At 39.0% G+C, this 18,632-nt stretch overlaps 1 protein-coding gene across 1 annotated transcript; it reads right to left on the bottom strand.

Moving 5' to 3' along the window:
- Positions 1–2,183: 2,183 nt before the first annotated feature.
- Positions 2,184–3,930, bottom strand: LOC121801574 (protein RICE SALT SENSITIVE 3-like). Its single transcript, XM_042201094.1, has 7 exons — positions 3,677–3,930; positions 3,533–3,586; positions 3,304–3,441; positions 3,111–3,216; positions 2,972–3,013; positions 2,835–2,891; positions 2,184–2,753 (listed from the first exon to the last, which is right to left on the bottom strand). Exons 1-7 carry the CDS (start codon positions 3,811–3,813, stop codon positions 2,346–2,348), a joined length of 942 nt encoding a protein of 313 aa, XP_042057028.1. The 5' UTR covers positions 3,814–3,930; the 3' UTR covers positions 2,184–2,345.
- Positions 3,931–18,632: the final 14,702 nt, after the last annotated feature.

The following is an 18,632-nucleotide window of genomic DNA, read 5'->3' as shown; positions in this document are numbered from 1 at the left end:
GAAGTAAAATCAGAATAAGAGTGATGTGTTTTGTGAACAAGAGTGAAGTAAAATCAGAATAAGAGTGATGTGTTTTGTGAACAAGAGTGAAGTAAAATCAGAATAAGAGTGATGTGTTTTGTGAACAAGAGTGAAGTAAAATCACAGTAAGAGTGATGTGTTTTGTGAACAAGAGTGAAGTAAAATCACAGTAAGAGTGATGTGTTTTGTGAACAAGAGTGAAGTAAAATCAGAATAAGAGTGATGTGTTTTGTGAACAAGAGTGAAGTAAAATCAGAATAAGAGTGATGTGTTTTGTGAACAAGAGTGAAGTAAAATCACAGTAAGAGTGAAGTGTTTTGTGAACAAGAGTGAAGTAAAATCAGAATAAGAGTGATGTGTTTTGTGAACAAGAGTGGAGTAAAATCAGAATAAGAGTGATGTGTTTTGTAAACAAGAGTGATGTAAAATATTTTGTAAACAAGAGTGAAGCAATTATTTTTTTTTTGCAATACATAGGAATGAAACTTGTCTCTGTCAGAAATGAATATTTAGTAGCATAAGATTTACAAAAATATTCCTTTAATTTTCTTCTTCACCCAAATCTTTGCTTACAGATCAGTATCAACATAGTTAGCACTTAGCACCAACTTTCTCTCTTAAAACTCGTAAAACACATCCACTGCGTGCGATTCTCCGACGATCCGCGAGAAAACCGCGATTCACGCAATGGACGACCGCAACAGGCCATACTCAGGCGTACGCAATCACCGAATCTCTCTCTCAAACCGAGCATATGCGGAGTATACCAGAAAGCATTAGATGGCCTAATTGTTCCACAACATCAGAAGCTGGAGAGGCGGTGCTGCCATTAAAAAATCTGACATGACATAGCTTCCCACCAGCTTCATCAGGAAACATGATCTTCCTCTCCACCTTAGGAAACTATCTTTTGCTCTCCCGTTTTCTCAATTCACAATCAATCATCCCTTTTTACTCTCCAAGTTATCAAATATTCTTGCTGTAGCTTTTCCACTTTCTGCAAATCTTCTGAAAAAAAACAGAGAATCATGCCGCGATCGAAAAACGGAGTTCACCACGATTCCAATCTTCAGTCGGCTCCAAATCCTTCTTCTCTAAGATCATTTCCGACTCCAGCGCCGCCGTCCCCTTCATCGACGGGGACCCCGAGCTCTTCTCCCTCTTCCTCTCTCTCCTCCGCACCGGAAATTACATAGTTATTTAAATTTCATAATAGAATTTCCTAAAATACCCTTGGCCTATTTTATATAATTAAAATAAATAATATTTGTTCCATTAAGATGTGTGGCTGAGATTTGTTCTCTAGTTATACACTTAAGATTAGTTATATCTTGATCACTACCTATATATAGGGTTTTGATCGATGCAAAACCATTTTTAATACAAAAATGCAGAACCATTTTTAATATAAAAGTCATTTTTAGGTCATTGTAAGCTTATTTTTACGTCATTATAGTAAGGATGACATGAAATGATCTTAACATGACCTCAAACCCAAAGTTTATAATATGACCTAAAACTGCTTTACAATGACCCTCCGTGTTTTTGTTTAATTATTGACCATTGGATTGTCAAATCTCATGGTCAGGATTTGGTCTGGATTTTGTATTGAGATCAAGTTTTGTATTGATCATTTTCATATATATATATATATATATATAGGGAGATGATCAAAATAAGTATGTGTTTAAATCCAGAAATGCAGACCAAATCTTGGCCCTACAATTAGATGATCTAATGGTCAATAATTAACCAAAAACACGGAAGGTCATAATTAAGTAATTTTAGGTCATATTATAATATTTGGGTTTAATGTCATGCTAAGATCGTTTTAGGTCATGCTTTGTTATCATGACCTAAAAATTACCTAATTATGACCTAAAAGTGACCTAATTATGATATTGTTCTGCGTTTCTGTATTTAAATCTAGTTTTGCATAGATCAAAACCCTATATATATATATATATATAAAAGTAGTTGAAAATGAGCATCAAGTGTGAGCTTAGATGCAACTCTGCACCTTACCATTTTGTATACACGCTTACTGCATTTCCCATATTAGCATATTATATACTAGCTCAGACTCAACCAGGGAACTGCTATCTACATAGAGAGAGAGAGAAAGAGATGTTTTAGAGAGCTGGTAAAAATAGATTAGCGCATAGTATAAAATGGATTGAATAAATATATTTGGCCCTTATTCTAGAGTGACCAAGATGAAATTAGAAGGCTACACAATCATCAAACAACATACTACTATTATGAAATCCTAGTAATAATTAAACATACGAATTAAAATACTGAAGAAACATGATCGAACATCATCAACATCCACTGTTGTTCACATTCAAATCTTGATGGTGAAAAGCGTAGTAGCCCGGCGGCATGCTACTCTCTCCCTCCTCCTCCTCCTCCTCCTTCATCAGCTCCACCGGCCTGGCCGTGGCGGAGGAGGGCCCCACGGAGGGCAGCTTGGACAGGAGGGCTTCGAGGCTGCTCATCGACGGGGCTATTCTCATCTGATGATCGTAATACTCATTTGCAAGCGGATTCATCAAGTTGTTTTGATAATGCCACGCTTCTTGAGGTGCATCCATCTTCGTTGCCGAAGGGTAGGCTGCTGCACCTGACAACGACAACGACGACGGATGTGGCAACAAAACTCCCGGTATGCTTTCGATGTAGATCAGCTTCTTTCTCAGCAGCACTACATAGCTCAGGTCCTCAACAACCTGCACCACATCATTTTCAATATTTATCTATCTATATTAATTAATGGAGTAATTAATAATATAAACAAAGAGAGTGAGAACCTTGTGGACAGCTCCTAATTGAATGACACCTTCTCTAACAGCAATCAAAGCAATAGTCTGCAGTAATGGATGTGGCCTTCAATTTTATTCCTTGAGATATATACTACTACATTAAAATAAATTGAGGTTCATTGTACCTTAATACCAGACCGGAATTGAGCTTCCCAAGTCCTGGGGTGCTGTTTGTTCCCAATTATTATAATGTTACAAATCCAATTAAATTACTAATTTATTGAGATAAGATGTCGATTAGTATTTGATATTAACTATACTTACAGAATCAGCTGAGTTATGCCATGCAGATAAGAAGTTGATTTCTTGATCATTTGGCTCTTTGTGGATCCATTTGTGGGTGTGATCAGCCGCCACTTTCCCAATCAAACTGACAATTAGTTAATTAAACAGATTAATGAAATAATTAGGTAGCTAGTTAAGTAGTAGTACTCTCTCTACATACAAACATACATACCCTTCACCATAATTGTAGATTTCATGTGACATTTTGAAGAAGAGGTCAGGCTGCAGACCTTGATACTCACTCCCACATTCCTTCACCTCACCAGCAGAAGCTGCAAAATTGCAAAAACCATCTTCCCAAACCAATATCCTGATTCAACTAAATCCACATCAATACTACTAATTTCACACAATTATATATGGAGTATAATTATTAGTAGCCTAAATTAAAGCTTGCTTACCAGTTCTTCCTCACACCTCTTGACCTGTCATACACCCCTCCTTGCCCATCCCACCTGTCATAAAAAACATCAAATACATAAATATAGAATAAGTTATAAGTCATGTAGATAGATAGATAGAGAGAGTATGTAAAGAGTACTGACTTAGGAGGAGGATAGTTTCTAGGGAGAATCCTCCAAAAAACAGCATAAACCCATTGGGAATTCTCATGTATGCAGAGACTCCTAAGAGTGTGTTGGAGAAGATGAGTTACAGCAAGAGAGCTGAGTTGTTCTTCCATTCTCTTTCTTTCTTCTTTTTTTGGTGGGGGTGATGAGAGAATGAGCTATAGAGGAGTAGCTTTCACTCTTTATATTGTGTGTGTTTGTTGAGCCAATTTACAAAACAAGTAAAACCCCAACATCTCTTTAGAGACTTTATATAAGGGTAATTAGGCCACCACCAACGCCTCTCTCATTACTAGTATAATTTTACGAAAATGATTTGAGATGGCCCACGCTTTATGGTGTCGATTTTTTCAAACCTCCATTCAACACTAGAGCCCTCTATAGTCGTATGCTTTTTTCGTATCATCCATAATCACTACCTCCCATTTATTTCTCTTTTCCTCCCTGACACACCACCACTCATTATCACACTCATTATCACTATTTACACACTTCTGCCTAATCTCAATTATTTCCACTTTTAATTATGGACTATCAACTACACAACTACTTGGTAATGCTACGTAGAATCACAATTTTAATTCATTTACTATTTTATTAATTACTCACTAATCCACATTATTTCTCCCAAAACCGCCAAACATCCCATAAGATCAATTCAGAAATTAGGGATATAGTAGCATTATTGCATAGAATGTGACATGTGTTAATTCGTTGTCTATAACGCGCGAATGACTGCAAATGCATATAGACAACATTATGACGGTATATTGGATCAAGCTGTATTAGGGGTTTAATTAGGATCGTACAAATTTATTTGATATTAAATGCACCTAAACTTGATGTTTTCAATAATACACCTAGTCACATCATCATGCTAACGTACTTAAGTATAGGCAGGAATCATCTTCCCAATTTAGGACAAAGTGTTTGTAATCTTCTTGACTATCATAATCAACAATTTACTCGCAGTTAAAACCTATGTAGTGTAAATTAATAATCGAGTTATATTTACTGTTAGAAAACATTCTAGACGGCCTAGGCCTAGCTAAGCCAAAACTATATCAAATATTACTCCCTCCGTCCGCGAATAGGTGTCATATTTCTTTCGGGCATGAGTTTTAAGAAATATTAAGAAAAGTTGGTGAAAAAAGGTTGGTGGAATATGGACCCCACTTATATGTATTAGTTTTAAATGATATGTGAGTATAATGATTTACCGGAATGTGTGGCCTCTTTACTCATTCATACAAAAAAAGGTTGAAATCCCAACCCTAAGGGCCCCCCACATCCCGGTCCGACAGTATTATGAGAGGTGTTAAATTAGGGTACGCAGTGACCCGCTAAGAGGGAGGGCCTAACTCACTACCTGCTAGAAGCCCACCTCCCAAGGACTTACACTTGTGTGGTAATTATGAACCGGGATTCCTATTTGCGGACAGACCAAAATTGAAAAACGAGACTCCTATTTGCGGACGCAGGGAGTAAAATCTAAATATTAACAAAGTCCAATTATTAACCACTATATTTGGTGATCTAATGATTCTAATGGCTCGAAATAATGTCATGGAATTTTATTTTATTCGAAAGGGTCAAGCCATTGCACAAAGTCCCCAAACAACGAGGGCCCGGGAAACATTTTTGCAAAGAAAGTAAAATGAAACTTATGAGGTTTAATAAGGACACAAATTGCACAGTACTAGTAGTCTAGTAGTCAATTTTTTTCGATATAACCACAAAGACTCAAACCACAAAAGATATTAGTCATTTTTACAACTCGATCTGAAGTTTTAAAATGCCCATAAATTCACAACCCATTTTTTATTTTCCCGGTTTTTTAGTATCTACTGATAATTAAATGTGAATATAGATAAATTAAGCATGAAAAAAAATCAGATGCTCTTGCCCATTCTGTCATTTAAAATTTCTCTTCGGTTGATCGACCAAGATCTATTGCCACCTAACATCGGTTAAAAGAACATAAAAAATTAGGTAAGAAATTAAATTAAAAGAAGCCCACAGACGTTTTTTTACTCCATTTTTTACTTTTATTTTGGTAAAAAGATGGAAATAATAAATGCATATATGAATGTGATATGAATAGAAGGTTGTGAGTACTCCTTTAACAGTGTATACATCACTCTCAATCTCAGACTCATCGTGTACAAACATATCACAGTTTTAATAAAGAGTGGTCGAATTCCTCAGTGTACTTTTTTTTTCTGAGTCTTTGGTAACTTGTACTGTTTTTTTCCTTACATACTGCTGCATGATTACAACAGCTGATCATATAAAAATACATGCATATATACATCATATATATGTGTGTTCCACCAATTACAATCTACTACACTATATTCATGATTGTTTTGCAAAATTATTTTTGCAGATTTTTCTTTAAAAAATATAAAAAAAATGTTCTTTTGAAGCTCAGTAATTATAGTAAATATAAGTGTGTGTGTGAGTGTGTGTGACTATATAAATAATTAAAATAGTTATATTATTATTGTTATTATATATAGATGGTGTGAGTGGTTTCATATCTACCAGGCTGACAGAAACATTAAGAAAGTCCTTTTGACCATTCATTAACAAGCAAATGTACTGTTTATGCAGTGGTGAAAATTGATGCAACCAACTCCATGATTTATTAAAAATAGAAACAAGAAAACAACATCACAATTCTAGTTTCAATTCTTTTATCTCTCCCTTGGATTCTTCTAACCCAAAACCCATCCCCTTTTTCACACACACCACACACTAGAGATAGAGAGAGAGTAGGGTTTTGTGAAGCATATACTTACAATGGCATTGTACATTGACATAATATTGGGTGGGTGCCGTGTATGTACGACTGCACAAATAGAGAAAAATTGGGACAAAATCTGAGGAAATGATGTAAGCAATGCTTGGGGTTGGAAATAATAATTTCCAAGTTTTTTTTAATTTTCACATTTATTGTTTCTGATTTGGGATAGTGATGGTTGTAGTGTTATTGGATTTTGTTCTTATTTATAAAATTTAGCTGCATATATTAAAATTTCTCAGATTTTCTGTGGATTTTGTTTGAAAAATAATGGCATGAGAGAGAAAGAAAGAAAAGGTTGGGTGAAAGATAACAAAGTGTGGGAATGCATTGCCCCATCCCTTTCCTCCATTAAGGAAGTGGAATCTCTGCCCTTCCGGCCCATCCTTTTCATTGTTACTTGTCTCACATTATTTTATTTCAATTCAATTATTACACCCAAATATCCAATAGTTTTCATCTACTGTATATATACCTACTGAACATTATTCACCATTCATATGTAAAAATTCAAGAACGGGTCTTGATGACTAATTCATATACTCCTTCCGTCCCAAGTTAGTTGAGAAATTTCTTTTGAACACGGATTTAAGAAGTTGATATGTCAAAAGTTAAAGTGGAAAGAGTAAAGTAAGAGAAAATAAAGTTTGGCCAAAAATGGAGCTACTCAATTATTTTAGGACAATTAAAAAAACGACTCAACTATCATGAAAGATACAAAGCTTAGATTAGTTCTATACTCAAGATAAGTACTCCATTATATTAATGGATGATACTGCAGCTTATAATATGTAGGAGACAAATATTGGTCTTTCTCCTTGATTCCCGGTAGAATTCTCCCTAAAATTATTTAATGATGATGATCTGACATCTTGGATACTTTTTCATCATAAATTGGTTTTAGAATGGTGTGTAATAATTTGTTTTTCGTCTTTTAATAAGTAATACTATTGCATTCGTGCAGTAAATCGAATTATGTTGATTAAATAACTAACCACTTTAACGGTAGCCTACGTCATTATATGTGTTTATAATTAAATATGGGTAGCCCGCAGAGACTGTCAGTTGGCAACGAAGAGACAGATATTGCTGCAATAATTAAATATGGGTCTTTGGTTTTCTTTAATTACGTTAACAGAATCAGGATTTCGGAAGATTCTAAAATTTATAATATTAATCATTTATTTCTTTTACCTTATTTTCCGAGAGTATTTATAACAAAAAATAGTTGCAATTTTGAAAGATTATCCGGTGAAGAAAAAGGCGTTTTGGGCTAAATCGTTGAAATTGAATACCAAGTGATGGGGTACGTACTAAACAAGCCCAATAGCAGTGACGGCCCATCAGCCCAAAGCCCAAGGAAGAGTATCAGTTCGGCATTACCAAAGAGTTCGGCCCCAGCCTACAGCTCGGTAAAAGCCAACCAATCAGTTCGGCATTACCAAAGAGTTCGGCTCCAGCCTACAGCTCGGTAAAAGCCGACCAATCAAGCTCTACTCTCAGATCGGCAAAAGCTGCTCGGCAATAGTTCAGAAGTTCGGTCTCAGTATTCGACCGAACTGGAAGATAGTCAACTCATGCAGGATCACATGCAGGATAGTGGATCAAGCACAGAGATAGTGGACTCATACAGGATCTCATGCAGGATAGTGGACCCATGCAGGATCTCCATGACCTCCACGACATTCACAACCATCATTAGTGGTGATGCAAGCCACGATCTTAGTTCAATGTATAAATAGAACTCAGATCAGATAAAGAAGGGTTAAGTTCTCTAGAGATAAAATATCAAATAGCAAGTCTGTATTGTAAGCTGTAGAAAACAGATCAAGCAATACAACTCTGCCCTCTTTTCTTCCCGTGGACGTAGATTTACCTCAGTAAATCGAACCACGTAAATCTCTGTGTCGTGATCTGTATTTTCCTGCATTCATCACCATCAAAAATTCGCCCAACCATCACTGGCGCCGTCTGTGGGAAACAGAGAACCAAATTTGTGATAAAGCGAATTTTTGACCCTTTTTCCACCCCAAAAAAATGCATACCAGATCACATACTACCCGTAATACCGTTCGTGAAAACCATGAGGAAGCTAGTCCAGCCCGCAGGTCCAGAAAACAGCCTCGGGAGACATCTACTTCCAGTTTTCACGATGAAGGAACAAGCCGCTCAAAAGGTCCACACACCGAGTCTTCCCAGCAGCCTGATTTGAATGAGGCTGTCAAGCTGTTCTTGGCTGAGAAGCAGGATGAGTTCTTAGCCTTCCTGCAAAAGAGCCAAGAGCCGAAGACGAAAACGGTGGATTCTCCTTCCTCATCCAGACATGAAAGTCACTACCGCAGTAGTGCCGTGTCTTCCAGGAAGAAGAATCCTCAACCCCGACATGTTCCTGTTCCTCCTCGGTACCGGAATCACAGGAGATCTCCATCTCCTCCATACCGAAGAAATGTCGGGTTCGCCATGTACGGAGCATTGAAGACTCCGTTCTCGGACGATATTACCCGAACTCCCCTTCCACAGAACTACCGAACTCCGTCGATAACCTATGACGGGTTAGTGGATCCTCATGATTTCTTGGGACGCTATCAGTATAACATGGCGAACCAGGGTCTCAATGAGGTCCATATGTGCAAGCTGTTTCCCGAGCTGCTTATCGGGAACGCAAGAAGGTGGTTCGATAGCCTCCCCCAAGGCAGCATTAGATCTTACCGAGATCTAATGGATGCTTTCCACAGGAGGTTCTTTCAGAAAGCGGAAGCCCGAATCACTTCGGCTCAGCTGCTTTCTACACGTCAAGGTCGCGACGAAAAGATCAGCGACTTTATGACGAGGTTCCACAAGGAATGCCTACAAGTAGATTATCTCAATGATCTACTTGTCATTTCGGCATTCCAAAATGGAATCCTGCCCGGAGCTCTCTACAGAAAGCTCGTGGAATGCAGTCCGCAAACAGCTCAAGAGATGTGGGACATTGCGGACCAGTTTTCTCGTGCCGATGAGGCAGACCGTCGAAAACGGTCTTTAGACAGCTCATCTAGAGAAGACAAAAAGAAGCCCGATCATAGCGATCAGAGGCTTCCTCGCCGAACTCCTTCCCCACTAAAGGAGGGATAGCGGTCATCCGAGGTGATCAAAAAAGAGCGACTGTTTGCAGATTGCGCTTAAAAGTGCCGAGCAATCAGATCGGCACCATCAAGCATAGCAATCACAGCAACCGGAGTCAGAGGCAGGCGAAATGACCGAAGTCACACCGTAGCCGAACTCGATGGTGTGCGGCACTGAAGCCGTGATTCCAGTTGAGATCGGCGTACCCAGTCCCCGAACTCTAAATTTCTCCTCAGAAATGAATGGTGACGGACTGAGAGCCGAACTAGATCTTGCCGAAGAAAGAAGAGAATTGGCCTGCATAAAAGCAGCCAAGTACAAGGAGCAAGTAGCCCGGTATTATAACCAAAGGGTGAAAAAGCTGCAATTTCAAGTGGGAGATCTCGTCTTGAGAAACAACGAAGTAAGCCGAGCAGAAAAGCTGGGCAAACTCGAACCCACATGGGAAGGTCCATATCGGGTGTCAGAAGTCCTCGGCAAAGGGTCTTATAAATTGACTCACATGTCAGGAGAACAAGCACCCCGAACATGGTACGTTTCCAATCTCAAGAAGTTCCATTTGTAAGAGACAGTCCGGTCAGTCAGTCTTGTGTCTAGTTCGGTCCTAGGGGTATGTGCTTTCTTTGTTTTTTACTTGCGTTTTGTTTGTCTATATGCGTTTTGTTTGTCTATGTGCGTTTTGTCTGTCTATGTGCGTGTCGTCTCTTACAAATGTTACTGAGGTATCTTGTTCTTCAAAGGCTGATCCCCTTTTTAGAACATATATAAGCCAACGATTGTGAGTCCAAGCTTCTAAGGAGGATACAAGACCACAATTCAGCTTAAAAAACAAGCAGTTCGTCTGAAACGAACTGCAACAATAAGCCAACGATTGTGAGTCCAAGCTTCTAAGGAGGATACAAGACCACAATTCGGCTTAAGAAACAAGCAGTTCGTCTGAAACGAACTGCAACAAAGGGAAAGTCCGATCCACGCGATAAAACTCGCCGAATTAGGACAAGGGAAAGTCCGATCCAAGCGATAAAACTCGCCAAATTAGGACACAAGCTTAGTCCGGTCAAAGAAATTTACTTCATAAGATCAAAGACGAGTCCGGTCAAAGAAGTTTATTTCATAAGACCAAGGACGAGTCCGGTCAAAGATGTTTATTTCATCAGACCAAAGACGAGTCCGGTCAAAGAAGTTTATTTCATAAGACCAAGGACCAAGTCCGGTCAAAGAAGTTTACTTCATAAGACCGAGGACAAGTACGATGAAATTTTTTCGCTAAGCTGTAAATACACAGTGTTAGAAGCGAAAACAAAATTTCATTTTTCAAATCTTGTTCGGCACACAACTCCGCTACCCTACGAGATGGCGTTACGCTATTACAAAGGACTATTCTACTGTCCAGGGTTGCTAAAGTTGAGCCATCTATTCACAAAATCCTCGTGAAGCTGAGTTCGGGCGTTCCGGGCAGCTGCAGAATAAGCAGGTCGACGAGATGCTCTAATCGACCTGCCACCTCTTCTCTGAGCCCGGGAAGCCCTAGCACCTCGGCGGCGAAGAGTCTCTTCACGAAGCATTTGCCGATCTTGCTCACTCATAACCACAGCTCCTCTGCGAACTTCAGTCCGTCCTCGACTTGACGTCTCTGGTTGTCCCTGAGTTCGTTGCTGACTTGGAGTAGGGTTTTGAGCAAGTGAATCAGAGGTTTGAGCTGGAGTACTAGCATCTGTTGGCGGGAAATGCCTGAGGAATCTCTCAATTGAGGGACGCCGGGAAAGAACTATGTCGTACCGAGAAGCCCAGCGCCGCAATGATTTCACGACTTGTTGGCAAGCCGAGCTCTCCAGCGCATTGTTCCTCCGGAGTACATGATATTCCTCCCACAGTTCGTCAACTCGTTCCTGAACTTCAGAGATGGTCATTCCCCCACGCCTGCAGATGAAATCCTCATACGCAGTCCTCTCAGCGACGGCAGTGTTCAGCTCGGCCTCCAGATCCTTCTTTTCGGACTCTAAGTCCTTATTATCGGCCTCCAGCTTCATTGAACGAGCCAAGAGTTCGTCATTCTTCATCTGGTCAGCTATAGCTCTTTTCTCAGCTTCGTCTAAAGCCGAAGAGTACAGCCGCTTCCAGTGAAGTACCTCCAGCTCCTTGAGAGTTAAGAATACAAAGCAGCTACGTCAGTTCGGCATTTCAGCTTACCGAGCAGGTAGTAAACCACAACAGGAGTAAGAGAGTACGAAAAGCTATACGAAGACACAAGGGTAGACAGAAGAATTTTTTCATACATAAGGAAAAATTTTTTACACAAGGAGGGCTTCAAGGCCATCTTACAAGAAGGAAGAAACTAAACTAGGAGAAGGGAGACGAAATCATACTCCGCTAGCTTCGTCTCCGGCTCCTCGGTTAGGTTCAGCTTCCTTCTCCTTGTCTGCTTCAGCTTCAGCCTCGGCCTCCCTGCTCTCCCCAGCCTGCTCGGCGCCACCGTAGCCGATCTGCTGCGCCTCCTGCTCGGCCTGCTCATCGCCGGTCTGCCGCTCATGCTGTTCGGTCTCACCCTCTCCGTGGAAAATTGGAGCGGGTGAAACTGACCCTATGGAGGCAAAGATAGCCTCCATGTTCTCATCGCGGTCAGCTCGGCAACTACGAACTTGGTCTGCAGAAAGCAGGACCGAGGACGAAGCAAGCTCCTCAAGCACCGGCAGACTCTGAAGCCGAGCTGCTATCTCTCGGCCGTACAGCGGCAGGATGACTTCGGGACCCTGCTCGGCTTTATCGGTCATCAGTTTCAGCAGATCACCGACAAAGGCCGAAAATTGGTTGCTCAGAAAGAGTTTCTCCGCGAAAGCACGGAGAGCCTCTCCTTGGGCAACCACGGCGGCAGCATCCCTCCGTTTCGTCTGCTCTCGCTGGATGACGAGCTGGTTTTTGGCAAACTGAGCTTCATCCTGGGCCGAAATCCTAGCAGCTCTGGCTTTCTCAAAGTTTGCCTCAGCCTGCTCGGCCCGGTGACAAGCAGCCGCCAACTTCCTCTGCATCTCAGCATAGTCGTTGGACGCTTTGGAGAGTTCGACGGCGACGAGCTTGGAGAGCATATCGTTCCTCTGAAAATGGAAAAAGCAAAAAGTCAACAGAGGGGCTACAAAAAATACAGAGAAAAAAAGCAAGGCCAGAAAATCAAGAAGAAAGTTCACCTCGGCGAAGTCCGTGGGCCATAAAAATGGCTCACAGATATGCTCCGAAGGAGGCGCCAAGACCACGTCTTTCTCTGACGCTCTTGGGGGCTTCTGGGTCTTCCCCTTCCTACTTGCCGAAGTCGACTCCGGCTTCTTTGGATCCGAAGAGGTCTTTTGCCTCTTCGGATTCTTCTCGGCATCAGGCGCCGAGCTGGTAGCCTTCTCTTTCTCCGGCTCCTTAAGCTCGGAGGAATTGCGGCTAATCTTATTCAGCATGTACACTGCCAAAAAGCAAGAAAACAAGGTTAGTTTTCGTCGTCAAAGCAGTAATGCATAAAAAAGAAATCCTCACCCTCAGCCTCTTCGTCCGAAGACGAGGAGTCGAACAAGAAGTCGCCCTTGACGAGCTCAGACTCCGAGTACTGCTTCCTAATCATGGGAATCTTATTGAGCTCGGCCTCGAGCTCGTCCAACGGTTCTACCCGAGGGTGAGGAATAACGGACTTCGGCCCTCTCCAGGAAAAGTCCGAAGCCGAAGTCCTATTATAAAAAAAGAAGCGATTTTGCCATTTCGGCCATTTGGTTTTACAAAAGGCTCTAAAGGGCTGTAAAGGGATCAAGTAAAACCAAGATCCCTTCCTCTTAAACTGGAAGAAATTAAGGATTGCCCTCAGAGACAGATCCTTGTCTAGCCTACGCAGTTCGGCAGCAAAGGCCGATAAGTGCCTCCAAGAGTTCGGAGTCACCTGACCTAAAGGGAGTTGAAAAAAATCTAGCAGCTCTACAAAGGCAGGGGGAAGAGGGAAACGAAGCCCGCATTCCAAGCCGGCTTCATAAACGGTGGCGTAACCCTCCGGCGGCGAGTCAGCCCTATGAAGGTCGTCGGGAATCGCAACCTTTCCCCCAGGAAAAAAATATTTTTCGTGTAAGGATATCACAGTATCCTTACTCAAGATGCTGTGAAAATACTCTACGGTCTTCTCCCCGGATTCTTTCCGGCTAGAAGACCCCTTACCCCCTTTCCTACCGCTACCTGACTCAGAAGACGAAGAAGAAGACATAGTTCTTACTCTTTGAAAGTCTGAAGAAATTCTGAAGAAATTCTTGAAAGCGGAAGAAAATTTTTTCGCAAAAGAGAGAGAATGCAGAAGAAGCAATAGCAAAAGTGTTCAACTGATGAAGAAAGGACGTATTTATCAGATTCGGAGAAGATTTCAAAATCATCGCACCGTTTCGAATCCCACCTTTTCAGGATTCAACGGCCGGATTTTACTGTCGCATTTAATGCAGTCACGCGCAAGGCACGTCCCCTAACGTCAGCCTCCCCCGCACCTTTATCCAGAATGCCGAAGTGACTCGCTTCGCCGAAGTGATTCACTTCGCTTTTCGGGGGGGGGTAGTGATGGGGTACGTACTAAACAAGCCCAATAGCAGTGACGGCCCATCAGCCCAAAGCCCAAGGAAGAGTATCAGTTCGGCATTACCAAAGAGTTCGGCCCCAGCCTACAGCTCGGTAAAAGCCAACCAATCAGTTCGGCATTACCAAAGAGTTCGGCTCCAGCCTACAGCTCGGTAAAAGCCGACCAATCAAGCTCTACTCTCAGATCGGCAAAAGCTGCTCGGCAATAGTTCAGAAGTTCGGTCTCAGTATTCGACCGAACTGGAAGATAGTCAACTCATGCAGGATCACATGCAGGATAGTGGATCAAGCACAGAGATAGTGGACTCATACAGGATCTCATGCAGGATAGTGGACCCATGCAGGATCTCCATGACCTCCACGACATTCACAACCATCATTAGTGGTGATGCAAGCCACGATCTTAGTTCAATGTATAAATAGAACTCAGATCAGATAAAGAAGGGTTAAGTTCTCTAGAGATAAAATATCAAATAGCAAGTCTGTATTGTAAGCTGTAGAAAACAGATCAAGCAATACAACTCTGCCCTCTTTTCTTCCCGTGGACGTAGATTTACCTCAGTAAATCGAACCACGTAAATCTCTGTGTCGTGATCTGTATTTTCCTGCATTCATCACCATCAAAAATTCGCCCAACCATCACCATGTAATTGAGTCGATCGATATAGATTAAAAGAGTGGACAAATAATAGATATCGGTTGATATAAAATTCAGTGTTTTTTCTTGGAGTGATGAATTTAGATACTCCCATGATCTTATACTATAAATGTATGCAGTTATATATTAGTTAAATTTCTACAATTTCCCACATGTCTCTGTAATTTTTTGACATTCTAAATTCAGAAATCGGCGTTTAGCATTCAATCCTTCCAGCGGCCATTAATGCATGTTCATCTACTCTAGTTTATGTATATACAAATATTTTGACGATTTCTTTATGTATATACTCATTATAAGACTCGTGATCTTTTGTTTCGTGGTAGTATTATTTATTTTGACCTAAGTTTTGGTGTGCGCACCCCTCCTTTTTTACCCGCCATTGCCGTCTTCTCACCCCTCCTCCCCATATAAAAGGGACAATAGTCATTTAAATAATGAATTTTTGTTACATACTAATTTGTCCATAATCTTCGAAATTGAAATTACAAAATTTAAATTTTTCTAATTTAACCGACTCGTAAACAAATCAACGTATTTTGGTAATGTTAAAACAACATTGTTTCAACAGAATAAGAAAAGAAATAAGAGCATAAAGAAAAAAAAGAAAAAATATTTATTTTAGTGAAACATGTTATTTTAAACATTATCAAAAGACGACATTTTATAGATGATAATAAGAAATCTAAAACTTTGTAATTTAATATTCAACTGATTTCAAAAATTATGTGATTGATTAGAATTTAATTTAATGATTCAAAATGGCTAATAATTTTTTTCTATCTCATTCTTACTTTATTAATTTGTATTGTACATTAAAATTTGTTTTGTTTTGTTTCATGATTGTTAGCTAAACTAACCTAGGTGCATGCAAGTATGCAACGCATACTTTTAAAAAAGAAAATTACGCATTATGTAATCAAATCTAGAGATGGTAGTTTAGTATTTTGATCATACATCAAACTAAAATTATTGGTATTACTATGATACTATCATTGTGGGGAATGGTGTAAGTGTAACGCACTAAGTATGTAGCATTGAGCGACACGTTGCACTGTGCCTCATGTTCCCGAATTCTGGAATCCATATAAATAAATTCACAACTATAATTAATAAGACCGATTCGAGCACACAAAATATTCAACAACTAAAAAATCTCATTATTTTATGACAGCTTGTGGTATATTATTTCGCACTAAAATTAAATAGGTTGGGTTAGTGGAAGACTTAATGAGAGCATGGGTGTATATTTGTCAAAGAAGCCAGTGATTGAAGAGCTGGATGCCACGCAACTTAGTCAAAATGGTACCTTTTGGCATTTGATAACATATAGTACTAATTTTTTGTATATATATAATGAATTATATTCGGGCAAATTTTCTTTTGTGCGAACGCGCTTATAGAAACGAGTTTTAAGAAATTGTTAATTAATAATAAAATTTGGTAGAAAAATTAATAAATATAGAGTTCACTTATAAAAAATAGTAAAATAAAATATACGGTCAAAAGAAAAAATAAATGAAAAAAATATAAGTATATGAAACATATAAAAGCGAGTAGAAGAAATGTACCGTGGGTACATTACCGACGGTGACTGATGTCGGCGCCTCAGTTTTGAAATGCAATTGAGGATCTATTTATTGTATTGATTGGTCATACCCTCGTAGCGTTGAGCAGAAGCTAAAGAAGTAATATAAAGGCATTAATTGGGCTTGTAAGTTATTGAAGTAATCAATTATGGAGTATGTTATTTAATCTATTTGACATACAAAATTAAATTTTGACATGGACAACACCCATTCTCTTCATAATGAACTAGGAAATAAGCACCATAAATTAGCCCAATTCTCATGCTTAATTAGTTAATAAATATAAGAAACCTAGTTATCAAGAAAAATGCGTGTACAACCCTAATTAAGAAAAGAGTTCAAACATGTCAACCTATGTAATAATATGATTAGAAGAATCTAAAATAGGTCATAACCTAGGATGAAGTCTCTTAATTACTTACTTTTTGCAATCATTGTTTCTTCTTATTCGTGGATTAGAATATCAAGAATGATTATGTTAACCAATGAAAGTAATTGTTGAGTAGGGTTGGATAGTGGCTATGGAAGAAAAGCAAATACATTATATTGAGAAAAGCCCTTTTGTATGTGGTCCTTTTAGTGCGCAATTACGCATACATACCTTAATTTTCGGGGTTGCCTTATTGTTTCCTTTAAACCAATTTTTCAAAGTATGTTTTAAAATGATCACATTGATTAGATATTCTTGATTTGAATGTACTCATATTTAAAAGTTCAAACTTCCCTATAAGACTAAAATCTTTGTACTACCTTTCATTATATATATATCAACAATAGGCACGTTTGTTGTGTTCATGCCACTTGCACCATCAATAGTAGTCCTATTTTCTTTTGGCGTGAATATTAGAAAATATAAAAATATGAATTGAAAAAATTAATGAAATATGAGATCGTTATTAGCAGAACAAAATGACAGAATGAAATTTCTATTAGCAAACGAACCAAAATAAACACAAAATGAGATTTCTATTTGTAGATAAAGAAAATAACATGAGTATTATCCAAATTGCATAAGTATATATCTAGTTCAACTCTTTTTACATTATCTTTGAGTGTCAATTTTATCTTATGCATCAAGTAATATGGAATAATTGGGGTGGGAGTGGGACAATGGATGATGCTAGCATCTTTAGGCAACAGATGCATTGAAAATGACTCGATGGAATACGCATCTATCTAAAGCTTTCTGATTTGCGAAAGAGCCCACGCCTAAATTTAAAATTTCTGGCATGTACAACATTTTAGCAACTTGAAACCATATAATGGAGGCATCGTCCGCGCCCGAGGATGATGGCCGCCATCGGGCGCCCCATTGTGGGTGCCCTAATACTATTTTAGCACACAAAAAATAGTCACCTTTTGCCATTTTAACCTTTTCATCAAAATTTTTATGGTAAATTTAACTCTAATTAGCTAGTTATATTTTTCACTAAAAATATTTCAATTTTTTTTATCTATATCCTTATTATTTTACCAATTATGTATTTAAAATCCATGTCCTAAAAAATAAAACTATTTTTCGTGGACAGAGTTAGTGTTATGTATATTACCTTCGTCCACAAAAATATTCTTACTTTTTTATTCCATATGTCAAAATTAGTCTCAATTTCCATATATGGAAACTTTTCTAGCGGTGTTTTGTTTTCCTCTCCTATTCTAACCACATTTTCTTTTTAGCCCTTATATTTATCAATTTTTTTAAAAGATACTCCCTCCGTTCCATACCCATACTAGTAGGAGCATTTCTTTTCGGCGCGTAGAATAAAAAATTATAGAGATGAAGAGAGGATAAAGTAAGAGAGAGTAAAGTAAGTGAGAATAAATGTGTTGACTTTTACTGAAAGAGGAAATGACTATACTGCTATGGAACGTACTAAAATGACAAAATTACTCTATAACTATGAAAAGGAAGTAAGACTCTTGGTTGTTTATATTCCGGTGACATGATATGAAGAGGGATGTGGCTCTTTTATGGAAAGACTCAAAAGGGGAGGTTGTGTTTACCAACTCCATTGGCATATTTTGCACTATCAGAACATCACTTCGATGTCAACCGGCAGCATCTTCTGTACTTTGCTTGATTTGAGTTTATCTTTACAGAAGAGATTGCACATGCTCAATGGTTTCCATCTATCCAAGATGCTCTTTGTTCTTTTTTTTTTTATTGTTCATAGTTACCAATTTCATATT

Source organism: Salvia splendens, chromosome 4, assembly GCF_004379255.2.
Source record: "Salvia splendens isolate huo1 chromosome 4, SspV2, whole genome shotgun sequence".
In the NCBI taxonomy this organism is placed as follows: Eukaryota; Viridiplantae; Streptophyta; class Magnoliopsida; order Lamiales; family Lamiaceae; genus Salvia; species Salvia splendens.
This window is presented reverse-complemented; position numbering and strand designations above follow the sequence as displayed.